Genomic DNA, 23,273 nt, shown 5'->3' with positions numbered 1-23,273 from the left:
GGAAAGATGGAGCACAAGATCAATAGGCGGATTAGTGCTGCGCCTACAGTGATGCGGGCGTTGTACCGGTATGCCGTGGTGAAGAGAGAGCTGAACTAGAAAGAACACCTTGTGATTCTCCCAGAGGATCTGGCCCAAGTGGCTGGGGAGAAGGAAGTCTGTGCCTCAATGCTTAGGCTGCTGCCCCTGCGGATAAACGGACGAAGATGGATGGATGGATGGATAAAAGGCACCAAATGGGTTTTTAATAAGCTTGAAAATCAGATATTATACATGTTTTAAAAAATTGTTGACAAACATAAAATACAGTCAGTACAGATTCAGATCTAGCAGACCAACATCACTGGCTTTATTAGGATCAATCAAAGACGTAAGAAATGTAATAGACAAAAAAACAATATGTTGCAGGGGTATTTACAGATTTTAAAAAGGCATTTGATACAATAAATCTTCAAATATTGTTTAAAAAACTGGAAAATTATGGCATGGGGGGGTCGTATTGATCTGGGTGACAATTTACATAAATAACTGGCAAGAGTTTGTGAAGATCAATAATTGTTTCTCCTCATGTTTTGACATTACTTGTGGGGTCCCACAGGGGTCAGTTTTAGGCCCAAAACTTTTTTTTTTTTGCATTAATGATATCTGCCAAGTTTTCAGTGTTAAAACTTGTTCTTTTTGCTGATGACACAAATATATTTGGTTTTGGAGATTATTTGCAATTACTATTCAAAAGGATGAATACGGAAATAAAAAAATAAAGGCATGGCTAGATAGAAACAAATTATTATTAAATTTGAAGAAAAACTTAAATTATAATATTCAGAAATAGTATTTAATAGCACATTAAATATAAATACAAAAATACAAATAAATAGTGTAGAGATTGAAAGAGTTAATGAAAACATCACAAAATTGTGGAGTCGTAAATGAAACCATGCAAACTCTGCAATAAAACATACATAGGAGAAACAGGATGCCAACTCAACACACCAAAAATAGAACATAGAAAGGAGTGTGAGAAGGAAAAAAAAAGTCGAAGACACACAAGAGCAGCAAAACAAGAAGCAGAAAGCCCAATAAAGAAATCTGCCATAACAGACCACCGTACAAAAGAAAATCATATAATGGACTGGGAGAACTCACAGATCATAAACACAGAGCAACCGAAATTCAAAAGATGGATCAAAGAAGCAATAGAGATAAGGAGACGTGGACCCAGGACCATGAACAGGGACTAAGGAGTTTACACCCTTGACCACTCATTGGACATGATGACGAGCTGAGAAGGCGCGGGCAGCAGAGGGCAATATCGACCTCTGCTGCCCGCAGATAAAAGAAAGCGACGCCATCAACATCCGGCGGTTGCTCTGACGACGGCGGCAGTGAACGTCGAAATATGTCAGCAAAGGTAACAACACACTTATAGCTCTGTGTATAATGAAGAACCAAAGAAAATGAAACTGGATAACAACACAGTACAAACGTAACAAAGATGTTCATGTCTGCTGTGAAGTTGGCTTTTCTAACATGGGAGTCAATGAGGATTTGCTCCTTCCTGGGGCCCTCCTCTAACGGATGAGGGGAAACAGAAAATGTTGTCACTTCTATGTTGGCTTCGCTTTTGACAGGTGGAGTTTCCCCCTTGGTAGGTACAGAAACCCCTTCACCTTAAGGCAAGCCATCTATGCTAGCCCAAAGTCCCTTCAAGGTTAGCCTTCAGTCCTCCAGCCCCAGTAGTTAGTCACTCACTCACTCACTCACTCACTCACTCACTCACTCACTCACTCACTCACTCACTCACTCACTCACTCACACATTCTCTCTCTCTCTCTCTCTCTCTCTCTCTCTCTCTCTCTAACACACACACACACACACACACACACATTTGCAGGCTTGCTGGGAATTGTTTTCACCTTCATACACATGTGTTTGCCCTCACAGTTCAAAAAGGCCTTCACACAGGAGTCTACTAATGTTTTTATACTCAGCGGTGCAAATATTGTGGTTAGTGAGACCATTTTGACTCAGCCAGACATCTGATGTCGTGACAGCTGCGAGTAGGTTTATGATTGTGCATAACTTGAACCGTCTTGCTCTCTTGACCCCGAAACCAGCATCTACTAAGTGATTGGATGAAGCATAATAATTCCACTTCTGCTCCCTGAAGGAGTTAATTAGAGGCCCTGCGTCACTGTCAGTTCAGGTGATTGTTGATGAGTGTGAATAATATCCGAGTTGAAAATATTTTTAGGAATGAAATTAAGCTGAGGGTTTGTCCTGGTGTGCTGTTATTGCTCTTTCTATCTAGATAAATGTGTGTAGCGATAAACATAGATTTATATCTATATTTCAAATGTGGCATAGATTTAGGTTGTTTAGTTGTTTATAACCTTATATTAATTGATCGGGGCACCACCAGTGGAGGAGTTTAAGTATCTCGGGGTCTTGTTCACGAGTGAAGGAAAACTGGAGTGTGAGATCGATAGGCAGATTGGTGCTGCAGCTGCAGTGATGCGGGCGTTGTACCGGTCTGTCGTGGTGAAGAGAGAGCTGAGTCAGAAGGCGAAGCTCTCAATTTACCGGTCGATCTACGTTCCTACCCTCACCTATAGTCATGAGCTTTGGGTAGTGACCGAAAGAACGAGATCACGGATACAAGCTGCCGAACTGAGTTTTCTCCGAAGAGTGGCTGGGCACTCCCTTAGAGATAGGGTGAGAAGCTCCGTCATTCGGGAGGGGCTCGGAGTAGACCCGTTGCTCCTCCACATCGAGAGGAGCCAGTTGAGGTGGCTCGGGCATCTGGTCAGGATGCCTCCTGGATGCCTCCCTGGTGAGGTTTTCCAGGCATGTCCAGCCGGGAGGAGACCTAAAAGTAGACCCAGGACACGGTGGAGGGACTATGTCTCTCACCTGGCAAGCTGCTTCTTTCTCTTATTGGAGCCACTAGGATAACTCCATTTCATGCTTAATCTTTGGACTACCGCTTCGAGTTTGTTACGAACACTCCCGCCTCTCTTCTTCTGTTTCTGCTTTCTCTTCTTATTTGTGGTTTAATGGCACTTGGCAGACAACAATTTGGTGCATTACTGCCACCAACTGGGGGTGATGGTGGCACAGGAGTTAAGTGCTCGCCCCGTAATCGGAAGGTTGCAGGTTCGAGCCCCGCTCAGTCTGTCACTGTCGTTGTGTCCTTGGGCAAGACACTTAACCCACGTTGCCTGCTGATGATGGTCGGAGGGACTGGTGGCGCCAGTGCTCGGCAGCCTCGCCTCTGTCGGTGCGCCCCAGGGCAGCTGTGGCTACATTGTAGCTCATCCCCACCAGTGTGTGAATGAGTGAATGACTGATTGTGTTGTAAAGTGCCTTGGGGGGTTCCAGGACTCTAGAAGGTGCTATATAAAATACAGGCCATTTAACTGGATGGAGTGAAATGACTACCAATCACTTCCTGTTTGTGCATCTGTGTCTTAAAGGAATAGTCCATTGTGGCATTAATAGAGGGGTGCCAGCAGTCAGGGCTAGAGGCCCCAGGCAGCCGCCAACCTATGCCTAATGGTAAAACATCCATCTGTTCATGTCTCATCCAGTTAGCTGGTATATTCAAGATTCAAGATAGTTTTATTGCCACTGCACAGGTGTACAACGAAATTCACTTTGCGCTCACGTAAATAAATTTTATTTATATAACACTTCTCACAGGCAGAGAATCACAAAGTGCTTCACATAGATCAAAACAAAGCACATCATCTTAAAACAGAAATAAATTAAAATTGGAAAAACAAAGTAAAATATCATGAAACAAATTAAAGATGATTACACATTCAAAACAAAAGATTTTGGTAAATGCAGCTTTAAGAAAAAAGGTCTTCAGCAGTCCAGATTGTCAATACTACATAAGGATAAAGGAAGATCATTCCAAAGTCAGGCTGCAACAGCCTGGAAAGAGCGATGACCAGGGGCCTCATTTATCAAGCTTGCTTACACACAAAACGGGGTTGGAAAACTGCGTAAGCAACTTTCCATGCAAACTTTGGGATTTATGAAAGAAAACTTAGCAGAAAAATGTGCGCAACTTTAAGTTGACTAAGAACCTGGCTTACGCACATTTTGGACATGGAGAGCACCTGCAGTGCTGCTGCTGAGAACCATAAAATTATGAAATCCTGCAGCATTATCACTTGTACTGCTTTGTTTTCACACAGAACAAGACCCCCCACATGCACACACATGCGCGCGCACACACACACACAGCCTGAAGCGCAGAATACGGAATGCAGAACATCAGCACGGGGACAGGTTGAGACAGAATGTCATGCGTCTGACAGTGTGTGTGTCCTGTCACTGTGACTTGATTGGTCATTCGCCCTGGCTACTTGTACAGGGGAGATCGCTGTTTGGCTGACTGGTTAGCGCATGTGACTTTCACCCGGGAGTCTGGGGATCGAATCCCGATTGGACCTTTTTTTTTTTATATGCGCCACAGATCTCCCTGAAGAACTCACAGCATTGACAGCTTCAGCAACGCTGTGCCACACCGTGGATTTTCCCTTATTTGTTTTGCAAAAGCACTTCCTTTCATTTCTCCACTTCACCCACAGGTAACTTCTGCTTGTGAAATAGCGCTTCCTTGATCTGCCTTGATCTACGGTCGCCATCGTCATTGGCGGAGCGCTGCAACAGCCGGCTTATGTATATGCATGAGATCCACAAGACACTTTGCATTGACTATTTATGGCAGTAAGTGAGCGTGGTGAGGGCGGGATGTGACTAAAATGCAGATGAGAAACATTTTCGCTAGTCTCCGATTTATGAAGCAGAGATTGCGTGCAGCTGTGCGTGCTCCGTGTTTGATAGATCACAAACCTACTTGGCATAAGTACTTTTTTTTGCTGAGCTTAAGTACGGTTTTAGTAAGAATTCTACGCAATGTTTGATAAATGAGACCCCTGGACTTTTATATCTGGTCTTTGGAACTTCTCGAACAGGGCTATTCAAGTCTGGGCCTAGCGGTCCACTATCCAGCACGTTTTAGTGGTTTCTCTGCTCCAACACGCTAGATTCAGTGGTTGAATCACCTGTGCAACAGCTCATCAGGCTCTGCAGAAGCCTGTTGATCTCTTACTAATTGAAATCAGGCATGTTGAAGCAGGGTTCAAACCAAAACGAGCTGGATACCAACCCTCGAGGACCGCAAATGAACAGCCCTGTTTTAGAAGGTCCTGGTTTGTGTACCCGAGCATAAGGCTTTAACTGTTTAGTAAGGAGGTAGTAATTCAGGCAAGGATGAAGGATTTGTAGGGAGTCCTTCTTCACCTGGACAAAACACCTGTACCACAGCATTGTGTTCCACCATATATGACTGTGTTGTGTTCTTTGGTTTGAAGGCTTCATACTGACTACTCCATTCACTGTGGCCAGATTGTCTGGCTGGACCGTAAAGCGTCATTTGTCTTCATGCGGACAGCTGCAGATTACTGTCATGCTTAAATGAGTTTGTCTCTTGGCCCTTTCAGTCCGCTGTGGACAGAGTGGTCCATCAATTTTCCAGTTCATGGTAGAGTTGATCCTTGGAGGTTTCCAGGTTATTCCTGAACATCTGACCTAATTTCCTTCCATCTGAGGGGGACAGACAAATGTTGGTCAATCAGCCAAAGACCTGCCAGCTGCAATTAATCCGGATCTTTTAGACATTTCTACAAGATTCAAAATCAGAATTACGTTATTCGGTTATTTAGATTAGTGTTACGTCCCCGACAGGAGGTGATAAAATGTGAAGGAGGGGGTAACATAAGAATTGCGACAGTGGATTTAAAATGGTTTAATTGTTGTAAAAGGTTCTAAAAACAAGTGCAAACAGATGGCGAACATTATTAATGCAAAACGAAAATTTCACTATAAGGTTAACAGTTAAGACAACTTACCAACTATATAAAACACCTGGTTAAAACTTTATTAAAAGTTTTACCTAAACTGAAGGTGTTTTAAAAACACAACAAAGTTGATAAAAGTCTAAAAACTAAAGCAGAGTTCACCTTAAAACAGAGTCAACTACGTTGACATCAACCAAAGATTCCTATGGATCACTCAGTTTTTTTTTTTCCTTTAAACTCCTCAACTCAGAGTTAAAACTGATCACAAATGAAGGGATTGAAAACAAAATGAGGCCTGGAGGACAGCAGAACCCCTGCACTGCTGCCTCCCTGAAGGCACAGCCTTTTAATCCCAGGTGTGGGTCATCAGGAGGATTCCGCTCAGCTGTGCTCCTCAGCAGCCTGGGAGAGAGGAGGAGGAGGGGCGATGTCGGGCTGATCACCAGGGCTGGGTGATCCTGGCTCCTGCATCCCAATGGCCAGGCTGGTAGCCGTAACAGTCAGCTTTTATGATTATTTACACACAGAAAAGTCAACAAATGTTAAAGGTTTCTCAGTGCATCCAAGGGTCAAATCAAGCAGGAATACTTTTGCAAAGAGAACCATTTCATGTGAAAATAAACTTGATATAAAGAACTATAAACTGAGGATTTAAGGAGCTAAAAAGTGTTTACTTTATGGGCATAGACAATGTTTGTTCTATTGTTTTGATTGCTTTTCTTTAAAAGCTGCTTAATCTTGGTAGAAATGGCAAATGTATGTATTTAAAATAGCAGTTCTAGGGTTCTACGACCCCCCCCCCCCCCCCCCCCCCCCGAGCTGCTTTACAACACAACCAGTCAGAAGCTCCGCGCTGCAGCAGCCACTGCTGCGTTTGTCCAGAGTTGAAGCAGCTTGACATTCATGCACTGTTGCATTTGGACAGTAGAGTCAAAATCTGTGACAGGCTGACCAGTGGCTACATTTATATCATATCAATCGTATACCTTTTATACTGTGCAATACTCACCCATTCCCTCCGAGCACAACCAGCAGGTAAGGTGGGTTGGGTGGCTTGCCCAAGGAAACAATGACTGTAACAAATCGGGCTCGAACCTGCAACCCTCAGGTTACGGGGCAGGCATCTAACTCCTTGTTACATTGTCTTTTATTGTTTTCATAGTTTTGCTTTTTGTTTCTTTTTATTGCTTATTCTTTAAGGTGTGGAACACTTGTTAAATCAGTACATTTGCAGTTTCTCCAGTAGGAATGAATGCCTAGCAAGTCATACTCTGGGGGAAAAAAATCTGTGATGCACCATTTTCAGAAGCTAAAAGTGAGCCACATCACAGTTGAGCCTCAGAAAGCAGTATTTGGCGTCTTATTTCCTGATATTTGGACATCTCACCTTGGATTGGATTACAGCAAGCAATGCAACTCTACCACTACCATGTTCTTTCTCCACAAATAACAGTTCTGTTGTGTAGTGCAGTTGCTAATGCTAATGGTAACTTCTACTATAGTCTAGATGTTCTCTGCTGTTTCCTGGACGCTAAATCAACAGCAGCCTTCCCTGTCACGAGTCAAGATTTGTGACTCCATGAATGTTAGGTGACAGTGTGACGAAGATCTGTCAGGATTTTCTAATCCTAGAGTTTCACCCTCTATTTTCTATCAGAAGCTAATGCAGGAGATAGGTGTAGGAGACTAATTTCATGTTCAGCCTGCATGTTAAACTCACACTAACCCACGGCTAGTTATTCTCGAAACACAAACATGAGTGACACCAACAGGAGAATATTCCAGGAGAATTTAGTTGTGCATGCCACACTTTTAGCTGTCGCTCATTTCATGGATGCACCTTCCTAGCCCAACCTCATAGTATAGGGAATTAATCAGGCTTTTCATTGGCATCAGGTTGATTGTCGAGAAGCACCGTTACACCAAAGGAATAATCACCAGTTTATGTAGAGAATCTGTCACAGCACACCTGGGCTTCTCTTTCACAACTTTAAATGATTTGATTGCTGTTGCTGCATGTCATGTCGCCGTCTCCGGCTTAAAGGCTGCATAACGCTGGAGTCAGTGATTGTTTTTTAGCTCAGACATGCTGGAAGCTCGTCAGAACAAAAAGACAACGATAACTGCTCATTCATGAGGCGCCACAAGGATTACGTTTCAATTTTCAGATTAGTTTTTCCTTGAATTTGGTAGAAAAGTGTAGAGTAGTGCTTTTAAATGTTCTGTTATCAAACAAAACCATGACTAATGGACACCAGAGCCAACTTTAGAAAGTTGCCCTAAGATGGGTTATATTAGTAAATAAATAGTAAGTGATAGTGCTGATGAGAAAGCTGTCATCTGTCCGGTTTCAACCCAGGCTTAAAAATTGCCTCAGCCGTTTCTTCATGTTGGCGGTGTGTTTCTGCATGCATAAGTGTGTGCATGTGTGTACACTCCCAGAACAACTGAGACAGTGAGAACGTAAATGTGATGGAGGACAAAAAAGTAGCAAGAATGAGGAAGAGAAGCACATTCTTTCATTTGGCCCTGCGGCCAACACGTCTCCTTTCTATGAGCCCTTCCACACATCAGGAACCCTGGCATCCTAGCTGTCTCACACACACACACACACACACACACACACACACACACACACACACACACACACACACACACACACACACACACACACACACCGTGTTAGTGTTTAAACATTATCAGCACTTTAATTATGAGGATCAAACTAAATCTGAGCTTTAGTAATTTTTACCAGTCAGATGATAACTACATAAACCTAATTCTTGCATTGTCAACATAGTTATTTTTTATTATTGTGTTCATTTTTCTTATTATTTGTGAAGCTACCTACTATCCTTAAATTATAAAAGAAAACTAATCATGGTTCAGTTAAATAAAAGCATTGCTGCAGAAATATTATAACTAAAAAGGCTTGCCTGAAATAGTAGAAATCAGTATGTCTTAACAGCGAAATGTGGTTATACTTAACAATGGAAGCTTTTGATCTGTGATTTAATATATATTTTTTTAATTTAATTGTTTACTTTGTGGTATCTGCCTATAATGGTTTTATTACTGTTGATGGAGGAGGAAGAGGTTTAACCACACAATAAAGTAGCTGTGAGCTCTTCACACATCCTTTTGTTCTGGGAAACATGAAGTCCTTCTGACTCAGGTGTGACCTTGATAACATCAGCTGCATAAAAACTGATTAAGCTTCAAAAGTGTTAGTATCAGCAACTCTCTGACAGCATGGTGGGAGTATCTAAAAATGACAGCGTCTCACTAGTACCATGCAGACGCACACCTATCTGGAATAATCCTGATATTTTGCAAAATAACCAAATGATGAACCTTCCGGACTGGAAAAATAAAGGGATCCTATACCTGGAACACATATATGAAGGATTGGACTTGATCCCATTTAATCGAATAGTCTCCCAATTTGGAATAGATAAGAATAGCTTTTTAGAATATCACCAAATTAAATCTGTAGTCAAACAAAAATTTAAACTCAATAAAATAGAATTGCAAACACCACTAAGGGTATTAGACTTCTATAATCTCAAACCCCCCAAACTACTGTCTAAAGTATATAAGACACTGTCCAAAATAGACGATAGAATAGTAATCCCTATTGAAAAATGGGAGGTGGATCTATCAGTCAGCTTTGACCAGAACTTCTGGTCCCAAACTTGTTTAAAAACTTTTAAAATGATCAGACACCCCAATTTACAATTAATTCAGTACAAAATTCTACACAGAGTACACTATACAGGTCATCAGATGTTCAAGATGGGGTTTGTGTTGTCTGACACCTGTACACACTGCACAAACAACGTTCCTGACAATTACATTCATGCACTGTGGTCCTGCCCACCTGTCCAGGAATTTTGGGGTAGAGTATGTGAGGATCTGTCAAAGTCTCTGAAATGTCATATCCCAACTTCCCCCTCTCTTTGTTTACTGGGAAACCTGGACGATGTCCCGATTGAAACATCTGTGGTTCACGTGGTTCTGACTGCCATATGCATCGCTAAGAAAACTATCCTCTTGAATTGGAAAAATAGAGAAACTCTCTGCATTAACCAGTATAGAAATCTTTTGTTAGATCATATTACACTTGATATAGCCTCTGCTTCCACTTCAGATCAATCTCTCTGGGCTCCTTTGATCAGTTCCATCACATAGCGATGATGGGGGACCATTGATATTGTCCTGTGGGTGAGGGGGTGGAGGGTCTGAGTTTGGAGTATCCGGATGTTCCCTGGAGGTGGGTTCACTGGGGGTGTCTGGGACTGGGGGGCCGTTGCCCCCCTCTGGAGGTGCTTGGGTTGCCTCGGGGAGTGGACTACTGGCGGTTGTGAGTGGGGCCCCTTGGAGGTCTTGGCGGCGGCCATGGGTCGCTGCTTGGCAGCTGCATTGCCCCTGGGCGGGTCTGGGTGGGGGCCTGGGGGCTTGGGGTGTGGGGGTGGCCGGCCCCGTGTGGGGATCTGGGCGGGGCCTTGGGGGTCGGGTCCTGACATGTATGCTGTCGGGAAGAAGGCAGGAACATGCAGCAGTGCCTGACCCGGGCTCAGGGGCCTCGGGTAGACCTTGGCTCCTCTGCTGTCCCATCACAGGGGAGGGGGAGGTCCAGGAGGGGGAGGACCCAATCTTACCTGGATGTCCCATGTCTTATATATTCTGGAAGTTGTGCAAATGCAGGGATGGGCATAGATATTCTGCTGGGGTGGGGTTGGGTTGGTGCCCTCGGACTCCGTGAGGCTCTGCAATGCTGCTGCTTTGGGTCCTGGCAAGATGGGCTGGGGTCTCCATGCCCTGGGTGGCATTTTGACAACAGAGGTGCCTATTGGGGCCAGTGGGAGAGCTGGCTACTTGGAGGGCTAAGCCCAACCAGCCATTCCTCCCCATCCCCGCATATTTCTCTCCTCCTGCTCCCTCACATCATCACACAAACATGCACATAGGACCTTGGGGGGTGGACAAGTCAGGGACCCCATTTCCGCATTCCTGTGGCAACCTGCCCCTCAATTTTATTTGTACATTAAACACTTCCACCAACGACATTCCACGCAAACACACACATAGGGCCTTGGGAGTGAGCACATTCAATGGCAGTTGGCAGGGGGATTTCTCAGCCTCATCCCGAGTGCCACCGAGGGCTGTGGGTGCAAGTGGGGTGGTGCGGTGGCATCAGCTGGCATAGGCCAGACAATGCCCGCACTGCCCGCTCACCACAGCCATGGAATACACCTCATCAACACACAATAACACTAAATTGGAGCAGGCGGAGGGAGACTAGGGATCTTAGCACACCTCTGTTGTTGCTTGTCTTCCTGGGGTTGGAGGCTAGGAGGGAGATCTGGCCGTCTGGTTAAGTCTTGGGTTGTATGTGTATGTGTGAGCATGAAGGAGGGAGTGTGTGACTGTGTTTGTGTACGACTGTATATGTCAGGTGGGGCCTTTGGCTCCTTTCTTCTCCTGGGACTTCTTTTGATGATATAGATCGTCGTCTCCCCTCCCCCTGCCACACCTGGTGTGGAGTGTGGTGCCTCAGTCTGCCTGAGTGTTCGTGGCTCCCGGGTCAGGGGGTTTAAAATTTTTGGCATCTGCCTGATCAATCCTGGTGGCTGTCTGGTGGGGTCTGGGTCCCTGGACTCTGCTGGGTCCCCGGCGGGGTGGTCGCCCCTGGGCCCTGGGTCGCTGGGTCCCGGGCTCGGCCGGCTAGGGGGTGGGAGGCTGCGGGCGGGCCTGTGGGCTTGTCGCTGATATCTCCCGGGACTGCCGGCTGCTGGTTGTGGCCCCCCGGGGCGATCCTCTGTGCCTCTCGAGGGGGGCGGGGGCCTTTCTGGTTGCAGTCTCCTTGGGGTTCCTGTGTTCTGGGGCAGCGCCTTGATCTCTGGGACTTGGAGCTCCCTCTGTCTCCTACACATCTTTGGGGGGCAGATCTGTGGTCCCTCACACTCTCTATTGGACGCTTTTATAGAGAAACCTTACATAAACAAGCGCGTGTACACACACAGGTGCTCACATGGTGCTCTCAAAAGTATGGGCTTGGGCACGTTCAACACATGTCTTAAAGCTGTCGTTGCCACTAAATGCACTGTGATTTATTATCGTGTGATTGTTCAGTTATTAGTTTAGTTTATTTCAAACAAAGAAAACATACATAATTAAAAAAAATACCTTAAACAGAAAAAATACATATCATCCCTTCTTCTGTGTTTGAAAAGGAGTTGGCTGAAGTGGAAACTTATATATCCCTACCCCTTTATACAAGTAAATTTTACTTGTTTACTAAATCTAACACAAAACCTACATTAAAACAAACAAAATGGTACAAGTCACCAAAAACCCCCAAATTATATGGGAAAAAAAACAAAAAAGAAAAAAAAACATCTTTTTACAATTGATACAATTCACTTTTCCTTGGAATAAAGGACACCCACATAAATCATCTATTTTCCACTATATACTTGTTCAGAATATGTTTTTTATAATTCATTTTAAATACATTTATATGTGTACTTACTTTTATTTCTTCTTCTAAATTGTTCCATTATTTAACCCCTATTATTGTGATACACATCTGTGTTAAACAATGTTGATTTTATATTTCATCATCAGGCTGACGCAGTGATAGCTTGCTCCTGATGTATTGTTGTGTGTCCCATTTTTTTCTGTTTTTTCTCTTTCTGCAGGTCTAGAAGCAGACTCTTGTTCATTATTGTTTATTTTTGTGGAAACCCCCCTCCCCCCTCTCTCCCCACCTTTTGTCTTTTCCTTTCTCTTTCACCTCTGACTCCGTGTCTGGTCGGAATTACAAAGCATTCAAAAACAATAACAATAAAGTTTTAAGTATCAGGCGTAACATTAAAAGCAGACACTTTGATGCTCCACCTGAGAGTAAATCTGTAAGGCTTGTCACCAGCATCCAGACATCAATTATGTCTGCTTCGCAGCCAGACAGGACACGGGAAATAAATAAATAACTGATCAAGACTGGGTTTATTTCATCAGTCTGAGCTCAAACATCTGAAGCAGGAAGAACAAAACTACTCGAGCCATTCATGAATGGCTTGTGTCACTGTGACACAGTTTGTCCACTAGAGAGCACTGACAAGTTTCCTATTTAAATGTCCATGTCCCAGCACTTGGGTAGAAATCTTTACTGACATTTGTTTTTGTTAAAACTGAAGATCAGCTGATGTATTTATGAGACTGCTGACTTTATGATTGCGGTTTAAGCCTGGGAATAAACTTCCAGGATCCCTAAACCTATTTGTGGGTATTAAACACACATACATCCTACTTCAATCACTTCTCTTTCCCGTCCATTGTCCGCCCCTCCTTTCGTCCCGTTCCCTATCTTTTCCCATCTCTCCAACAGCTGTTGTGTTAAGGTTACAGTACACCTTGTGGAGGGCCCGTCCCTTTCATCTCTCCCAGTGGTTTTATGGTGCTGTGTGAATGTGCAAGGCTTTTTAATTAGACTCTGCACCCAGACAGGCCCCAAGGCTGAGGCAGCGCCACTCTGTCTGAAGCTCACTCATTCCCTCTCTCCATTCCTTTTCACTCTTTTCCATCTATCTCTGGTGTGTCATCTGCTGTAATCCCTGCTCTCTCCGTTTTTATGTTCAGTGCTATTTCACACCATGCCACTCAAACACTCTTTCACAGATATCCTCTCTTCTTTCTTCTGTCTTTCAGCACAACAAGCCCCTGTACTCTTTTGAGGACAATGCCGACTATGTGTATGATGTCATGTGGTCGCCGGTGCATCCCGCCACGTTTGCAGCAGTGGATGGCATGGGTCGCTTGGACCTGTGGAACCTCAACAACGACACAGAGGTGTGTGAATTTAGGTCACAATGGGTGTGTAGTGAGGGTCATCTTGTTGTGTGTTGATGTGCATGTTTGGCGTCCCTCAGGGCCTGTTGCTGGGGCTCAGCCGGAACCACACACACACACACACGATTCCCTGTAGGCGTTTCCCACAGCGTTGCTCTAAATCAGACTGGGTGACATCTTCTCCTCGTGGCTCTCGCCCAGCCACCCCACCAACATTTCTACAACCTCCGTCTAACATTCAGATAACCTCAGAACCTTCTTCCTCCCACACTGTGTCCCATCAGAGGAGCGCACAGATGTGCTGCAGGCCACAAGCAGGGAGCCCCAGTCCTCAGTCCACAGTCCCATGAAAATAACAAAAAAGGGAAGGATTCAGGGAGTGCATATTTTAGAAAGGGAGCATTTAAGGCCATTGATGTGGAATTATTGCATTATTTTCTTGAATTGTTTTTGTTCTAAAGACATGGTAAAGCCAGTATTTTAACACTTTCAAAGCTCCCTAACTTCAAAATTTAAATATTAAATAGTTCTAAATGAGAGTTTTTCCATCAGCTGGGGTTGGGCAATATGGCTTAAAATAAATATGACGTTATACTGAGGATTTCACCTCGATAAATGGATGATAACTACATGTATGAGCAGAAACAAAGTCATCCACCAGGTGGGGCTATCACTGTAATAATTTGAGTCATGCAATGGGGGAAAAATACAAAGATGGCGTCGGCTCAGGAATGGCACTCATTTGTTTTGGTTTTGGCATCAACAATTTAGACATGGGCTTTCTTTGAGTCAAGAGCAGATAAAGATACGTTAAAGATAGTCCTTTATTTAGAAAAAAATATGTATTTGTTTCTTTTTCTTCAGCGATGGTCGGCAGACTGCCCAGTTGATTGATTGCTATAGCGATGAATACTCTTTGTTGCTCTGATTGGTCGTAGTGCTGTCCAGTTGCATTTGGAGACAGTTTGAAAGACAACCATAGGTCTCAACCCAAGATTGAGCTTTCTCTATGGGTTGTGGCCAGACAAGGGCTGGGCAAAAAATCAAAAATGTATTGTCATCGAAATTTCTGACTCTAATCGAGATAATTTTTCCCATGTCAATAAATTTGATAATAAAAACATTATAAGATGGGTGTAGGTTGGCAACGTTCATGTCCCTTTATGAAGCTGTACTAAAAATGTGACTCAGCGTAATACACGTGACAGCCCTATCTAGTGGACAACTTTTGTTTCTGTGCATAACTGTAGTTATCATCCATTTATTGTTATCGAGGTGAAATCCTCAATATATCGTGAAATAGATTTTAGGCCGTATCGCCCAGCCCTAGGCTAGACTATCTAGTTAAGCCTGATTTATGCTTCTCCGTCTGCGTCAGTGCGGAGACACGCAGCGCCATTATCCGTCCTTGCGTAGGGCTCCGGCAGGCACGCAAGTACGTACGGAGTCGAGCCCACTTTTTTAAACATCCGTTGAACGAGACGGATTACGCAAGCTTGTGATTGGTCAGGACGCCGCTGTTGTTTACAGCGCTGCCATTGCAAAGAGAGCCGAGGATAACTAGCGGCAGACACGGAGAAGCTTGAAGAATACCTCGCGAAAAAACTCTAAAAATATCATCGTTTAATTCTCCCGTGACTGGAGGAGTGAAAAGATGCGCAGCAAGCGTTTTATTTGTGGACGGAAATGACAGGAAACGTGGGTTTAGAGGTGGGGAGCGCATGAAGCGGTGGGAGAATGAGAGACATATATGTCCGTGAAAAAGTCTCTTATATACACAAAAACACAATATAAACACACGATCTTGGACCGATACGTGACAGGATACCACAGAACAGCGCTACGCCCTCTGTTGTCCTGCCGGGCAATTGCTTTGCAACACTCCAGGAGACGGAGAAGTAAAAGAGCAAAACGCTTCCGTCAATCCGTGCGTGTCTGTCCCTTGCGGAGCTGACGGAGAAGCATGAACCAGGCTTTACATTGGATGGGTTAGGGTTAGGATGTTTAGCCAGGCTAGGAGGTAACACCAGCGTGTTGGTGCTAGAGCCGGAGCTTTGAATGCTGGAAATGGGAAAAGCTGGTCCTAAGAAAGCTCCGGTTCCTGTTGAGCACTTCAGTCACATGTTTTAGCCAGAATTTGTGTCCAGCCAGTTGTAAAACTCTTTTATTTGAAACACTGAAATTTTGTTTCCTTTTTAGCAGAATCTGTAGTCAAATCAGTCTGGCCACATTAGGATGAGTGAGTGAGTGAGTGAGTGAGTGAGTGAGTGAGTGAGTGAGTGAGTGAGTGAGTGAGTGAGTGAGTGAGTGAGTGAGTGAGTGAGTGAGTGAATTGTAGAGGACTTTTATCTTGTGTCTAATAGGCAGAAACTTTTTTGATGGCCTGCTTGTTTCTAGTAAACTGGTGAGAACGGTTTCGTTTCTTCCATCTTGTCATATGAAGCAAATATGTACATCCAAGCATGGTTCTGAAAAATAGTAGTCTTTCTCCCAGAGCTGGCACCAAGCCTTTGATCACTCAGGTAAAAGTAGGGATAAAAGGATCCTCCATCCTCCTTCTCTCTTGGTTTCCATGGAGACAACACCCACAGTGACTTTAACCTCAATACAAGTCAGCATCACGACATACGCGCTTCCTCACTCTTCTCATTTTCTCCCCACTCCGCCATATAAGTCACGTCTTCTCACTTTAGGTCACATCTCTGTGTAGCTTCTGTTCTCAGCGCCACGAGAGTCCATCACAACCGGTTCCTCCTTCAGCTGCTCAGACGGCATGTTTCCCATGGCTCCCTCAACAGCAGCCTTTTCACAGACGGAGGAAGAGTTCATTATCGAGGCTTAACTCAGCTAACAATGTGCTTTATGAGAAACATTTGCTCTGTCGAAAACGAATGCATCCAACACACACACACATGAACACACACTCGCTCACTCACAATTCTAGCCTAATAGTAACAGACTTTCATTGTTGCCATCATATTAAAAAACAGAGTCATAACAGCATTAACAGAGCTGCAGTATGCCTGGTTCTCATTTCCACCACCACCACACACACACACACACACACACACACATACACAAAACCGTTCAGATCCAGTTTTGCAGGGGGAATGGAGGCTAGCGAGCTAATAGCATCCAGTCTGTGGTCAGCTCTGCTTGGTGTGCGCAGAGGCTGGTGTGTTAGGAGTCCTGATGCCCGGGACTCTGTCTCCACTGGTGACATGTGTCAGACCCGCTTGCCACATGTCAGAAACAGTTTATGGAAACACTGCAGATGGTTTTGGGGGTTTATTAAAGGTGCAACATGAGCACTAAGAAGAAAGTCAGTGCAGCCGTAATGACTTTCATGTATGATTTATTCTACAGTAACTCACACTGGATGTGTCGGGCTGAAAGAGGGGTTGTACGTTTGACAGCTTTGTTTTGTTAACATCTAGTGGGTCGGGATGACGCTGTTCTAAGTGGTAGACTTGGGCTATAATCAGATATTATTGCTATTTCCTAAAAAGAAAAAAAGAGCTAACTTCTGGGTCTCAAATCAGTAAAAAAGACTAAAAGAAATGCTGTCTGTTTCACACACTTGTGCTTTAACCCTCTGGAGGCAGGCGTTGCAGATTTGCAACGTTAAAACCTACCTACCTGGTTACTCCACATACGTATTTCATGAGCATTTTTTACTCAGAAGTACTCCTGAATGACTTAGTTGTTTGTCCTTTTATCAAAACTTATTTTGAGCCTGAGAGGGTTAAATCAACACAAGGTAAGTTTCTCTGCTTTCGCTTTCTACTGGTTCAAATCGGAATTACAGCTGTGGCCAACAACTCTGCTGCAGCCTGCTGTAGCTAGTGCTAACAACGAGCTAACACTCATACAAAAATAAGCAAATTAAAAAGATCCACATTACTGATCTAAAATGTAAAATTTTGAAATAAGTCCAGTAGCAAGTCCAGTTCTCACTGCAAGTCCATCACCTGTTACTGCAAATTCAGTTCTCCCGTGGCCTGCTCAATGTGTGAGAGTGGACAGCCCTGCTTTAGTGTTCGTGAAATTATTGATTATTAATCTTTTTTTTCTACCAGGAATCTTTATAGTTTTCTTGTCTTTGGTTCTGCTGCTGTTTAATATGTCCTGTTTTATTAAGAACCGCCAGGAAATGTGCCAAAATGCCTCTGATGATAAGGAAAATGTCTCTGCTCTGCTAATGTCTTTGATTCTTGTTTCAGCAGGTAAAGTAAGAGCAGCCCGAACTGAGACCAATGAATATCAGAAATAAAGAGTCATTGTGGTAAACTCAGTCTTCTACCCTCTTTATGTAGGTGCCGGCTGCCAGCGTGACCATTGAGGGCGCTTCGGCTCTCAACAGGGTCCGCTGGTCGTCAGGAGGGAGGGAGGTGGCTGTGGGCGACTCAGAGGGCAGAGTTTGGATCTACGATACCGGAGAGGTACAGATAACACCCACGTACCGCTTATTTATATTACAAACATCATGCAGAGAGTCTGCGTGGAACACAAAGTGTGTTTCATTCAGTTATGTAGGAACTGGTTCATAATATTCAGTCATTTTTAGGGATGTACGTAGTTAATCAGTTAACCTCCATCAGGGTCATAACCGGTTACAATAACATTACCCGGTTAACTGTTTTTGTGTGTTATAAGTTCTTAGTTGAATGCATTGAGTCAGTATTGACAGGAGTAAAGAACAACAACTCAATTTTCGTGATTGTTCACAAGTTGCGTCAAGAACAGACTGTTCCCTCTCACTCACGGTTCAGCTACTGAACACCTTCATGCCGCTAAGCACACTGGGAAACGGGAAGTTAATTAAACTGCTTCATCAGTGCCACTAGAGGGTGTAAGAGCTCTGTTTACTAAAAAAAACATAGCTCTTCACTTACAATAATCGCACATTTACAAAGATGAAGTGGTCAAGAAAAAGCGCAGCGTGGGAGCATTTTATTCTTGGGAGGTAACAAGCTGAGCCCCACGTCTGAGCGCTGAGCCCGGCAGAACGTGGAAAATATCGCTGCACAGTAAAATGAACCGAGACCAGCAAGTAAACAGGTCAGCCTCCCATGATGCTCATGCTTGCATCTTCCTCCTAAGAGTAATTTGTTTAGTGAAATAAAGAAATGTGTAATTATTTAGTTCAATGTGAGGAAACTCAAGTGTTTATCTAAGCATGGCCATTTGATGCCAGACGGCCCATTGCAGGTTCTGATGGACATATCAGCTCTCATCAAACTCTCATCCCTTTTAGTTTTTAAACACTGTGATGAGTGTGGGACTTGGGTTGTGCTTCTGAATTATATTAAGAGCAGACGGGGAAAGTATTATTATTAGGGATGGTACCTTTGACATTTAAGGGGATTCTCGGTACTTACGTATCGATAGCGATACTCAACGGTACCAATTTTCGATACTTTTGAATGTTTAACAATCATTTTAATCTCTTTTTTAATTAAATATATATTTTTTCTCTACATATAACCATATTTGATAAATATCACGACAAATAACATACAACAGTTTGTATTTTATCATCGTAGTCTTGTACAAACTTCTTCAATATTAAAATCTGAAACCACAACAGTTTCTAAACTAAAACCAGCTCCATGTACTCCTATACCCTCTTCTTTCCCTGTTCTTTTTCAAACTGTTGATTTTCCCTACCTGGAATTTCTGAGAACAAAGCAAATGCATCATTAGCTAAAATATCAAGCTAACGTTATCTTAAACCGTTTATTTTACTGCTGGAGCAGATAAAGATGCCTCACACTTAGATTGCTGTCACTGGTTTCATCATCACCCAAAAGCCCATTGCATTTAGTGAAGTGAAGCTAAACTATAGAGCGCGTTCGCTTTCTTCTAGTCGGGATTTCTGAGTACCGAGGAGAAAGCGAGTACACTGTTAGCTGAATAGAAGCTAACATATCAAGCTAACTTTATCTTAAACATTTTATTTACCTACCGAAGCAGATTAAGATGATGACTTAGAATGTTGTCGCTGGTTTCATCATCACCCAGTTACCCATTACAAGCTGTGTTTACAGCTCGCCCACAGTGACTGAAGAATTATGCTCTTGCGCCGGCGCTGCTGTCTATCTTGGCCAATTGCTGTCTCGCAAGTTCTCATTATGAAGAACGGGTACCGAAACAAAGCATCGTTTCATATGACGTGAATCGGTACTCAGTCGGTCGGTGCCTTAAAAAGTACCAAATCTGGTACCCATCCCTAGTTGTATTGTTTATAGAGTAGAGGCAAAGGTTTGTGTGTGTGTGTGTGTGTGTGTGTGTGTGTGTGTGTGTGTGTGTGTGTGTGTGTGTGTGTGTGTGTGTGTGTGTGTGTGTGTGTGTGTGTGTGTGTGTGTGTGTGTGTGTGTGTGTGTGTGTGTGTGTGTGTCAGGGAAGGGGGGTGTTCCGGTTAAAGCTGCTTTCCGGAGTTTTCCTCTTTCAGAAATTGTGTATGATTTGTCAGAAATCCGTAAAAGTGATTATCTTATCATGCACTGTGACATAATATAAGCAATATGTCTTATTTTTTTTATTTTTTTGCTAAGCACGCCCCCTGCCTGGCAGAGCTCTGTGCAATAGGAAACTGAGCACCGACCAGAACTAACCAATAGCGTTAAACTACCCCTTAAGACACTTCACATTTAAGGAACACCTCGGCTGATGCAGAGTTGATGAACTTTTCACGGACAAGAAAGTCTCTAAAATATAAATGTATGAAAACACAACATGAGAATAATACTCGTAAAACAGCGTGTTTTAGCTCAGTTTGTCAGCTACAGAAAAACATTTACAAACAGAAACGTGAAGTCGCCATCCTAAATAAACAGAGGAACAGCGGTTTTGTGTGATATGCTTGTCAGCCACTAGATGGTGCCATTGGATAAGAGAAATACTCCGGATAGAAGCTTTAACCGTTTATTAACCATTAAGATAGTCAATAACCGGTTAAAGAAATTTAGAAAAACATGCATCTCTAGTCAGCTTGTTTTAGTGTAAATTAAAAACTAATTATTGGATTCTTTGTGAATGCAGGTTCTTTTGAATTTAGCTTTAATTACAGCCCGGGTGTGAAAAGCAACCATTTCACCGTTTTAGTGAAGCTGAACTAGATCCGCCTCCTGCCTGTTCTCTCTAAATGCATCGCCACACATAAGCTAAACTGATTCCGAATTGTGTTTCCTTTAAAATAAATAAAGCTGCCTAAATTATCACAGCTGGAATAAATTTACTAGAAAACTTTTACATGAAACTCAAATGAGAATTTGAAAGGGTTTTTTATTTAAATTTTTTTTTGAGTTTTCCTCCTTTTCCTTTAAAGTGCCTCTCCACCACAAAGCAGCCGGCCGCTCTGTCCGTTCTATATGTTCTTCATGTTTTAGAGTCTCTGGTTAAGATCCCTATGTGACTGTATGTTAGCCTAGCCACTCAGTTAATTTTAGCATCTTTTTGTTGTGTGGTAAACTGGAGGGAGGCTCAGCAGAGCCGGTGGTCTCTGTGCTGGGTTTGATGGTAACGAAGAGACATACATAAAAGTGAGTGAGGCTTAAAGTTTTTATGACTCCAATGAGCAGTGTGTGTGTGTGTGTGTGTGTGTGTGGGTATTTACTTTACTACAGACTTGCCCGTATGGCTAAAACTGGGAACAGAAAGTTGAAAAAAAAGAAAACCGCGGTTTCCAAAGCGCTGTCCTGGGAATTACTGCATGTCTTCAGAATTTCCCGGAAAAGAAAAAGACTCAAATATTTCCATTTCAGTTTAATTTGATTTTAAATAAATTATCTGAAGAATATCTATCGTCAGGTTTTCCTATTAAGACTTAATTGCTCGTGTGGAAAGTTCAAGTAAAAATCCAAGTGTCCAGTCTCAGTGGTTTAGCTGTTATGGATGTTTAAATTATTTAGGCCAGACATCATTTAAGAGTGTGTCTTCATCATCAAAGCTTGCTGTAGTCAGGCTGTTATTTTAGACCTTCTAAAACAACCCCAAAGTCTGACCAGTGTATTGATTATTTACAGTCCAGCTATACGAACAGCTGGCTGACATCCTGTAGCTTCTGTCCCACAGTAAAGCCTAAATTAGACCTAAGTGATGCCAGCAAAGAGAAGTTAGAGTTTATCCTGACGTTTCTGTTAACATCTCTGCAGTTCTAAACAATAGCTGTCACTCCTTAAGAATACTGCTGTCTAGAAGAAATGGCAGACGAAGAGAAGTAAAGCCCGAGTATAGAACAGTAGTTGACAGAAGTTTGGAGAATGACACAAACATTACCTGTCACAAAGTTTGCTGCTTCAGTTATTATAATGGTAGATGGAATAACATCAGGAATGCTGTGAAGGAGATCAGACGAACTTCATCACAAGGGTGTGGACTCACTCAGATTTTTGCTTTGGATCAGGGACTGATAAAGAAAGGTACCGAAACATCCTCCCAGAGGAACTCCTCCCAAACAATTCTGTTTGTGTCATTCCTAAAATTGTTTAGTCTTCTTCCAGCAACACACCTGCAGTGTTTCAGTTTACCTCTTCTACTTTTCAGGAGTTTTTGAAGCTTATGTAATGTTCAGTCAGTGTGTCTCCTTGTGGATCTAAATAAATAAGATTAATACAACACAGTGATGCTTAACTTGGCCGTGCTAACTCTCTTGTGGTCTGTGACCCCCAGCTGTCAGTGGCCCACCCTGATGACTGGGCACGCTTTGCTCGCACGCTGATGGAGATTCGGGCTAACCGTGCCGATGGTGAGGAGGAGGGGCCTATGGAGCTGGCTTCATAGAGACCAACTCTAAGACTGAAGTGTCTGGAATCAGAAACTGCATTTGTGTTCGTTGGTGTCAGCATAGTATGTTCTCTTTGCTCGATTTTGTTTCCTGTATGCTAGTGAAAAGGCCAAACTTTTTATTGTAATTGATCTTCTTCTGTCATTTTAAGTGAACATTGTCAGGATTCTGGGTGGTGTGTTGCTTTCTACTAGCCTTATGAAGTCGTGTGTACTGTAACAAAGCTTTTCACTATGTTAAAGCAGGGTCATAGACTTGTCCTGAATTGTTTACAAAAAATCCTTTTATGTTTGGTTTCTTGTTTTAAATCAGCATGCAACACAAACCTGAACTACTCCAGAAACAGAAGCTTTATGTTCACGTTATGACACAACCCGCTATCTATGTCTGTCATTGAGTCTGAATAAGAAGTTCAGCTGGATGTTCTGTAATGATCTGTATCCGTTAACCAGAGCTATCATGTAACCCAGAGTGATCGCTGTGAAAGATGCTGTTAAAGCATAATAAATTACTGTCTTTAACTATTGTTAATTCAGCTAATTAAACAGGAAAAATACTACTTTTGTAAGCCTTATTACAGACTATTTCTAACTACAGTGTATAAACTCACATCTGAAAACTTTAACAGTATAATAAATAATCGACAATCAGGGTGAGATGTTTACACTCAGGTAACATTGGGTTTTATTGTTGAGAAATCATTTGACTAGTCTGACAAAAAGAAACATGTTAATAACCTAGGAAGACTACAAAAGTAC

General features: G+C 43.1%; 1 protein-coding gene across 7 annotated transcripts in view; it reads left to right on the top strand.

Annotated features, from left to right (window-relative positions):
* The window catches only part of LOC107383294 (cytoplasmic dynein 1 intermediate chain 1), a 109,268-nt gene extending 86,538 nt beyond the window's left edge, over positions 1-22,730 (top strand). For all 7 annotated transcript variants that reach the window (XM_070541463.1, XM_054745063.2, XM_054745057.2 and 4 more), the window contains 3 exons: positions 13,587-13,727; positions 18,044-18,169; positions 22,401-22,730. In XM_070541463.1, coding sequence (XP_070397564.1) covers positions 13,587-13,727; positions 18,044-18,169; positions 22,401-22,511 — 378 coding nt within the window. In that variant the 3' untranslated portion in view covers positions 22,512-22,730. The remainder of the gene's footprint in view (positions 1-13,586; positions 13,728-18,043; positions 18,170-22,400) is intronic.
* Positions 22,731-23,273: the final 543 nt, after the last annotated feature.

Source organism: Nothobranchius furzeri, chromosome 11, assembly GCF_043380555.1.
Source record: "Nothobranchius furzeri strain GRZ-AD chromosome 11, NfurGRZ-RIMD1, whole genome shotgun sequence".
Lineage (NCBI taxonomy): Eukaryota > Metazoa > Chordata > Actinopteri > Cyprinodontiformes > Nothobranchiidae > Nothobranchius > Nothobranchius furzeri.
The sequence above is the reverse complement of the archived record's forward strand: the minus strand, read 5'-3'. Positions and strand labels throughout refer to the sequence as shown.